The sequence below is a fragment of the Taurulus bubalis genome (genome assembly GCF_910589615.1).
Source record: "Taurulus bubalis genome assembly, chromosome: 20".
Lineage (NCBI taxonomy): Eukaryota > Metazoa > Chordata > Actinopteri > Perciformes > Cottidae > Taurulus > Taurulus bubalis.
The window spans coordinates 4,894,096-4,903,495 of record NC_136608.1 but is presented as its reverse complement, the minus strand read 5'-3'; the positions used below and the strand labels follow the sequence as shown (position 1 = coordinate 4,903,495).

The 9,400-nt window shown below is 44.8% G+C and overlaps 1 protein-coding gene across 1 annotated transcript in view; it reads right to left on the bottom strand.

Moving 5' to 3' along the window:
* Nucleotides 1–7,971: 7,971 nt before the first annotated feature.
* camk1da (calcium/calmodulin-dependent protein kinase 1Da) overlaps nucleotides 7,972–9,400 on the bottom strand; it is a gene marked incomplete at both ends in the record, with an annotated part of 41,014 nt that continues 39,585 nt past the window's right edge. Inside the window, 3 exons of the mRNA XM_079236440.1 lie at nucleotides 7,972–8,096; nucleotides 8,678–8,945; nucleotides 9,359–9,400. The exon at nucleotides 9,359–9,400 is cut by the window's right edge and continues 46 nt beyond it. Coding sequence (XP_079092566.1) covers nucleotides 7,972–8,096; nucleotides 8,678–8,945; nucleotides 9,359–9,400 — 435 coding nt within the window. The remainder of the gene's footprint in view (nucleotides 8,097–8,677; nucleotides 8,946–9,358) is intronic.

Sequence of the window (9,400 nt, the reverse complement as noted above, 5' to 3'; positions counted from 1 at the left end):
CGGCGAGTGTAAAGGAAAGAAGAATCTCAGGAGCGCCCCACATAAGAGAGGCGGGATTAAATGGAGAGGGATGAGGGGCGAGAGAGAGAGAGAGAGAGAGAGAGAGAGGCCTTCATTCAAAGCTAGGACTCAGTTTCATCATCATCGAGCACACGGCGCTGGCAACGACGAAGGTGTGAAAGCAGAGCGCCGACATATGGCCGGAAGTCGGTTATTCTAAAATAACAAGGAATGCAAAATATGTTCCTCCCATTTTTATTTTTTAAATTCTGTCGGACACAGTCCCTTAGACCTTTATCGTCTTGGTCTGTGCTACGTTAGCATGCAGGGACAGGAAGTACTTTATATATCTGCTCACCCCCGAAACAGACAAACATGCACATCTGATGCTAAGAACTTGAGTTACTACGATTCAAAAATGAAAATAAATAAGTGTTGTATCTGACAAAGGACTTATAATTTAAATGATTGATGACTATTTGTGACTATTTTCTGTGATTGAAGCAGTTATTCTGGTGGCAAAGGTTTTAGTTTTTTAAATTGCTGCAGTCTGTTTGTTGCTTTTAGCGCCACAGGTCGGATGAGGGCCGCCCCTCATCCGGGTCTTTCTTGGGGGAAAGCAGCTTTAAATGTATTTACTTGTGAGTTTGTTCACGTCGACTGACTGTAGAACACGGGGCATTGTGTTTCCACCTTCTGGATACGGGTCCCTTCTTCTTCAAATCATTTCAGTCAGAAACACTTTCTAGCAAACGGTTCTACAGGGAGCTCCTGAAGTAAAGATGAAATGAAACTTCTTCTTTTTTAAACCTTTTAGATCCCATGCTGCATCTTGTGCACCTTTAACAATAGATGCAAAAGAAGAAGAAAAACTACTTTGTATTTTATATCAAAATCTAATGATTTCTTTCTTCAAAAAAACCAAAATAAACCAAACAACCAATATTATCATGACACCCATCCATCAATCAAGACAGGTTGGCTACGTTCAAGTTCTGCCTACTTTTTGGCAGTCCAATACATACAACACATATGCATAAGCATGATGAGCAATACTTAGGTTGCTGGTAATCTGATTCAACTGGCATCCACCAAACCTTCCTCCTTATGGTGGAGCGAGGATGTTGAGCAACTGCGTTTGGAATACCGTCTGCCTAATCTAATACCGAGCCTTTTTCCGTCAAAGGGAAATGTTTCTTCAGGTCATTGCTGGTGTAATTGTGCTTCTGTGAGACGATGCTCAGCGCAGTTTGTTTTTCAGCTCCCCGACTGCCAGCGAACGGGGAAACATCACGTCACCACTCAGAACGTCCAAATGATACGGATGCTCTTTGCACTCAAAACTCCCCAGCATGCCTCTTGTTTCTTGCACAACTGTGCGTTATCTCGCCGTTTCAGATGATCTGCCGTAACGAGTTCCATGGCATGTATATATATATATATATATATATGCTGCTCAGTAAAGAACAAAACACTGTGTCTCCGCAGAGGAGAGAGAGGAGAGAGGAGAGAGGAGAGAGGAGGGTAGAAAGCCTGCAGGGAGAAGGGAGGACGAAGCCCTGATTTAAAGATGAGGAGAAATCCGTTCAAGAGGCGGAGAGATCATTGACTCTGAGCACAAACACACTTACAGTTTGACAGCCAAAGTCAACAAGCAGTGTTTGAATCAGTGTGTGTGTGTGTGTGTGTGTGTGTGTGTGTGAAAATAATTGGCAATTTTGATTTAACTCCAATTCAATCCCGCTGCTTGTGTGTGTGTGTGTGTGTGAGAGAGGCTGGGTGTGCATGTTGTTGTGCATGAGTGTCAAAGGGATTTAAAATACTTTGATTTCACAATTTTCATTTCAGTGCTTTTGTGTGTGTGTGTGTGTGTGTGTGTGTGTGTGTGTGTGTGTGTGTGTGTGTTACTATGTACTGAACCGTGATAGACAGAGTAGTAAAGTCAGGAGGAGAAGCTCCCACTGAGACGGAGGGAAAAGCAGAGGAAGTGTGATGACTCTGCTAACAATGCGCCAATTTTAAAGCCGGGGTTGGTAATCTTCTTCCAAAACATTTTTTTTTTAAAATATATTCTTTTAAGTCTTTGCGTCCTGACAGCAATCCCTAAATCAGATGCTTTGACAAAAAAAAAACTTCAACTTTAATTATTTCCAGCAGGGGGCGACTCTTCTGGTCGCAAAAAGAAGTCTGGTCGTTTAGAAGTCTATTAGAAAGTTACTCTACTTCTCACATGACCTCAGCAAACATTGAAAACATGAGTTTATGTTTCAATCTCTAGTTTCAAGTCTTCTTCCACACAGCATGATGTTCATTTTGTCAGTTATGGTCCATTTACAAACATCTTTATACGAGCTATGCAAGTTAGTGTTAGCATTCCTGCTACAGTGTGTGACAGCAGCTGTTTAAAACAGACCATAAAGCAGGGGATGCTTTAGGGCGGGGCTACACTTTTGATTGACAGGTCACGACCACAACGTTGGCTGTTCTGGGTTGTTGTCTTAGGACTTTAATGCTTTCACAGTGTGTGTTTTCAACACAAGTAAGTTCATTGTGACATACAACTGCCCAAAAAGGTCATAAAAAAAGGTCATACCAAAAACAAGATGGCTACGGCCAAAAAGCCGAACTAGAGGCTGCAAAACCGTAGTCCACAAACATCACGCTGACTATGTCCACTTCACCATCTGTGATCGAAAGCCAATACCCTTCGTTGCAACTGCACGATCATTTCAGTGTGGATGCTGCTAAACCCGAAGGCCGAACACACTTTAATGTGGGGAGGAAACATCTGCAGATGTTTATCATGCTTCAAGCATCATAATGTATTCCAACATGTGCTCGTCATGTGCCTCATGTGTTTGCAACAAGCTTGTTCTGTCTGCTGAACATCTGTTGAGTCGAGTGTCTGCTTCATATCCAACGTGCGTGGAACACACACACACACACACACACACACACGCGGTCCTAAATCTGAGACTGAGTAGTACACGACACAAGAACAAGCCCTCAAAAAGAAAATGAAGAGTCACATGACGATCATTCTGAATTTATTCCAGGAGAAAGACAAACGAAACACAAACAGTCGCTCTGGCCTGTGTCGTCATGGTAACTCTGATATGTGTACATGATTGTCGAAGGCATCTGATATACAAGCCCCATTAACAGAAAGTCATCATCATCATCATCATCATAGTCGTCATCATCACAGCACAATAAGTGCGGCGGGCGGCGCCCGCTCTGAGAAATAGGAGGGCGTCGTCGGCTTGACGGAGGATGCGCGTGGCGGGAGTCTGTCGTGGTCACATGCAAGAGAGTAAATACAACACAGCCAGCGACCTTCAGGGGTCAAGCTGGACGAGGACGCCCACAGGGAGACACGGGGTCACACAATAAAGCAGCTGGGATCGAGCTCTAGTCCTGCAAACGATTCTCAGAGGCGCTAATGCCGACTCAGCGAGCGCCGTTTTCACTCCACGACGCTGATATTGTACCGCCTGAAGCGCTTGGCAACAACTTGTGGCGAACGTGTAGCGTGTCGATGACATGACTTCTCAGTAAAAGCCAACGGCTACATGTATGTTGGAAACAGCAACCCGGCTGGCAATTCCCTTATTGGGATACATTTACATATATATATATATATATATATATATATACACACAGGCTATATATAAATAAAAGCAACATCCTTTGCCACTTGGTCTGAAAAAAAAGATTTGAATTATCATAAATGAATAATTTTCCCGCCATGTCATTCATGTATTCAGAGAATGGGCTTGAGCTAATGCTAATCACTCATATAATTAGCATTAGAGCTCAGACTTTGAAACTCTTAATGCATGCCAGTTAACTAGGTTGTAATATCATTGAGATAATTTTTCGCCAATGGAAACCGTTTGTAGAGCTGAACCTCGACTCCAGGGTCAAAGCTTTTGTGGACTGGAGACCTCTCAACCTGCGCACATCTTTACACAACACAGAGATACGAACATCACACAAGGGCATATACACGATTATGCAAACACTCACGGTGAACTTGAATTCTTGGAGCACTTTTTTTTTTTTCTTCCTTTTTTTGACATGCTTGTGTTTTCATCTTTAGTGACGGCTTCCAAAAATAAGAGCGCCAAGCTCAAAGGAGGAGGGGAGGCGGACGAGAGCAGCGGGTCGCGGCCGCGCCTCGTCCTTAACAGTGTGTTTCTGAGAAGGTCACAGCTTTGGATTTCTTCCTTTACAATGGCAAAAAAAACGTAAGCCTGAGTTCAGTAAACGCTTTCACTTCTAGTTGGACTGACACTGACGTGGTGGTGGAACACTGATGGCATTGAACTGCACTGTGTAGCAGGATACATATATATATATATATATATATATATATATATATATATATATATATATATATATATATATGTGTGACGGCAGACTGCAGTGTGGAGTAAAGGGGACTTTAGCTTCTTTTTTTTTTTACATGAAACATTCCATAGAGAATACAATCAACTTCCCTCGACTCACTCACTCACTCATTCACTCGCGCACTTACTCTCAGGTGCCTGAACAGCAAAACATTTGTAAATATTATCTTGAAAATGATCATTCATATTCACAATCTATTTACAGAAGCATCTTGAACATGGAAAGATTCATTCAGAAAACTCTTTTTTTTTAACAGCAGACATGAAAACACAGAGCAGCATGAACCTGAGCCCTTCTGCCTGCCTCACAATACATTCATAAACCCAAACGCCCAACATCACGTGTAATGATTCTTACAGTGACGATTCGTTAACATCTGTTGAGCCAGAGGGAAAGGCTGGCACGCCGCTTTTAATAATAGTAATCAATAGTGAAGGGTTAATTATCTACCATCTGGCGGGGGATTCAGAGTCTTACACTTTTCTTTTTTTTTTACTATAGGTGTTCCCACTTCCCAAAAACAACAAAAAACATTGACGACACTTAAAAATGTTTACAAAAAAATGCATAGCAATCAATGGGGATGTATACATGGTTACAGTGAATAATCAGGTTACGGAATAAAGCCCTTACATGGTTTAAAGTTCCCCTCAGTAACACGTAGATAATTACATGGATTGACTTGTAACGCAAGACCACACTGTAAAAACGTCAGAATGGAGATATAGATATATATATTTCTGAGAGGTGAAGGGTGTAGCCATGCAGTCGGAGTCGCTGCATGTGGGTGTTGTAAATCAGTAAAACCCCTAAAAAGTTACCTTTCTCTTTGACTGCACATATAAAATAACAAAATAAATCAGGCGAACCTTTTCTTACACGACTAACCCGACCGAAACTGTTGAACTGGAATGGCATATTTCCACGAGGTTCCGTCTCACAACAACTATATATTATCTGACTCCTTCTGAAAGGTTTACGTCCTCAGCGGGGGGCCAATGGGCTCGGGGGCCGAAAGCAACCGATTGATTGAGCACTGAGAGCGGGACGAAGGCGCCGCCCGGGACACGAGTGTCCCTGCAGAGCCGCAGAAGGACGGAGGACACAGCGAGGAGGAGGGAGCCTGGATTCTAGACTGGAGAAGCGCTCACGTCTCGTCAGTTTTGTCTGAGTCAACCTCGGTGCCAAATACGTGCGACCCGAAGGTGAATTCCCGAAAGCCTGGGTGAGTGTTCCTTTCCCTCGTGATTTGACTTTCATCCAGCTGTGGTCTCGCCCTCCCCGACACGCCGCACGGATCAAAACAAGCTCCATGAATAATATGCAGACACCTTTCGGCAGCGGATAATAAAGAGAAGGCAAATGGCAAAAGATTAGGAAGGGGATCCAATGGGGAATACATTTCCCCTTCCAGATTAATTTGAAGCTGCAGTTCAGCCATTAGTTTTAGTCCATTGACACTAACCTAAATCTGACTAGTTCTGTTCCAACTACTTCATCCAGCAGAATGAACCGACTCGTCTTCGTACCCAGCACTAGTCTTTGGCTACAATTCACAATAAAGGGATCAGAAGATTTGCATCGTGGCGATCTGATATGTGTGAGTGACATCACGAGAACCGGTGACACAATCCAAGCTACGAAGTCACGTCATCAAGGTCAAATAAACAAAGTCAAGCTCATCAAATCAAGCTGAGACTAGCGATTAACCGGGACTCCCAGCTCAGCGTTCGGTTTGGAAATTGACAAAGAATGAGCTGTAGTGGACCACGGGAGCCTTTGTTCCTCACTAAATATTTTTGGCTTTGCTGCTCACGTTCGCTGGGCCGTTTCACTCGATGGTGAGAACCGAGCTACTCAGAATTTTTGGTCGCGATAGCTGTCGGGATGAGCGGCGAGACCTAACTTATCCAACGCACCGTCCAATTCTGTCAAGCACAGAGCCCAAAGTCCTCTGTGGAATAGTCGGAGCCCAGGTCTGAGTTTCCCCAGAGCCACGCGTCGTCACTAACAACACTGCAATAAGCGGCGGATCATTAACTGGGACGCCACAACACCTGGACCCCAAAAACAGACAAACACCGACGGAACGACCTGAACCGGGGAATCAGTGTCACCAACTCACGTTACAGCTGTTGTCCCTGAGCACTTCTGAACCGGGTACAGCTCGACAATGCAAAGAAAGGTGAGGTCACGGCTTCTTTCGATCTTGGACTCAGCAGAATACTCCGAGGACCCGAAGCAGTGACGTTTGTGACTAGTCTCGTCTTCTTTAGCCGCCCTGAAACTCCACTGCGCTGCTCGTTGGTTTTGGGGATTCAAAATGGCAAGCTAACGTGCAGCCAACATTCTCAAACTAAACACCTCAATGCTCAGCAATCCTCCTTCTGCTTCATGCTTCGTAGTATGTGTGTCCCTTAAAGGGTGATTGTTATAAAAAAGTCTTAAAAATAATAAACAGATCAGAATCTTCCAGACAATAAAGTCGCACAATGCTCTGACAGCCACTCTGGGTTATTATTAGCTTTGTATGCAAGTATATATATATATATATATATATATATATATATATATACATACATATATACAAAGTTTTACAATCTCTTCTCTCTGATTAATTTAGGTGGATGGCGGCTAATCTGTGTCTGAGAACATATCTGACCCTCTGTGCAAAAATACATAAAGCGCTTACTCATGTTTCCACGTCTCAACAGTCGTATGGTACTTTTAAAGCACTTCTTAAAGCACAAACAGACAGACAGACGAGCCCATAAGGGCGTATAAAGTGTCTTAAAGGTGTTATATGTAGCATTTTAACGTGGGTAACAAGGATTGTCACATTGGTTTGCTACGTTGGTAAAAATGAGTAAAGAAATGATTGACCTCTGGTCTTGGCATGATTACCGTTTATTTACAGTAATCATACCAAAGTAGCAAATATCAGTCTGACAATGACGTGTTTGACTTTTTAAAAGTTACACATACCACCTTTAACATTAACAGCAATAATACAAAATAAAACAATCCAGTTGTCAACAGTCAAACCTAATTTGGAGAAAAAAAGCTAAATAAAGTGGCGCAGGAAAGACCAGATTCGAGAGGAAAGTTGTTGACCGACATTGAATAATACGATCCCACCGCGAACCACCAATTCCTGCTCAAGCTCGCGGCAGTCGACGGCCATTTATCACCAAAGCAACCAATCAGCCAGTCGGCCGCACAAACCTCCTCGATGAGAGTCCGTGGCCGCGCTTGTTTGATGTGGCCGGAGGAATCGGGTGGAGGGCGTGCAAGTATGGCGCTTGTGTGGCTCGGACCGGCGGGGTGGGGGTACAAGTCCTCTGCTCTCACGGGAGCAGGGCGGGGAACTTGCTGGGCTGTGGGAGGGAGGGGGCGGCGCCGCATGTGAGGGGGAGAGGGAGAAACGAAGAAGAAGAGATGGAGGGGATGTGGGCGAGGGCGGATCCTCTTCCTCTCCTGTTGTCCTCTGTTTCTTGTTTCCGTCTCTCTGCCTCACAGTGCTGTGGCCTCCCAGCTGGTTCCCCGCGAGACCTGGCGTCACTTGGTCTCCGTCAGCACCGGGGCGGGAACCGCCGAGGGATGCGGCCGGTTCAGCTCTGGCCCCGCGGCGGGAGAAGAGGCGGCGGACGCCAGACTGCAGGGCGTGACCGACGCAGTTACACCTGAGAGGGAAGCAGATGGATCAGGGGAGAATATAGATATTTATTTCCATAATGCTGCAACTGACCTTTCGCTTAGCCGCACGCGCTTTCGCTACCGCTACTGTGACTTTGCGCTACTGTTACTGTTCTCAACACAATGATAACCTGTGAGAGGTTCGATTTGTGCTTTGTTGTTTGTATTTACTTGAAACGTTAACTTTATAACTTTTAATCCATAAATAACAGAGTTGAACGTAACGCTGGGTTAGCGTGTAGGTGCGCTAGCTAGCTGGACATGCTAACATCTGCCGTTTTTGTTGGAGCAGAAAAAAAAACATTGTTTAATCCAATGCATTTATTTTCTCTTTTCTGGTTTTGGAAACACTGACAAGAAAGGACGACGCCACCCTTCCAAACATGTACATGTACAAACATGTACATACAGTGTCACTCTGCTCGCCACCTTGCGACGCAAATGATGGGACCGGCGTGCCCGGGTGCTACGCTACGATCAGCGGGCGTCATCAATTCTGTAACTTTTTCGTAATTACATATGTTCTCCTGACTCTCCGGTGCCACTGATATTCCTGACTCATACTTACATTCCTTGCGGGGCGCTGCTAAGTTGTTGTCCGTCAAAGAGGTTTTGCTGGCGGCCGCGTTGGCGCTCTGGCTCGGCGCCGTCTGGCCGGTGCTTTGGCTCTGAGCTGGCTGGTTCTGGCCCGCCTGGCTCTGGGCCGGCCTCTGCGTCTGGCTCGGCCTGGTCGGCGGGTTGGAGGCGTCCATGCTGCCCCCCATGCTGCTGCCCATGCTGCTGCCAAGCTGCAGCCGTCTCATGTGGCGGACCACGGCGGTGGCGTTGAACGCTTGCTGGAGAGAGGTAGGAAATGGGAAGATGAGCTCTCCCTTATATTCTTTTTTTTTATATTATGTCATTGTAAAGTTCAAAAAAGGGATTTTTCTTCTTCATAAAAAAGGATTTGAAGACCAGAATCTGCTTTTCATGAACTGGCACTAGTGCAAAAAATAAAATAAAAAAGCCATGATGTGGTCTTCTGTTGCAGGTGATCTTCCATTAAAAACCTCTGAGGTTCAAATCTGACTCAAGCTGGATGTGCTATTAACACCCAGAGCTGGACATGACTGTGAGGAGCAGTTCTTAAAGAAAGAGGAATGTGTGATTCACTACAGAGTGATTCATCTTTCTCAACAACACAGACAATCGTTTGATGAGTCGTGCTGAAGTAACGTGTTGCTATCGAGCCGCAGTAAACAAAACCTACCCTCCATTTGCTCTTGGCGAAGTTCTTTTTGATCTGTCGGCT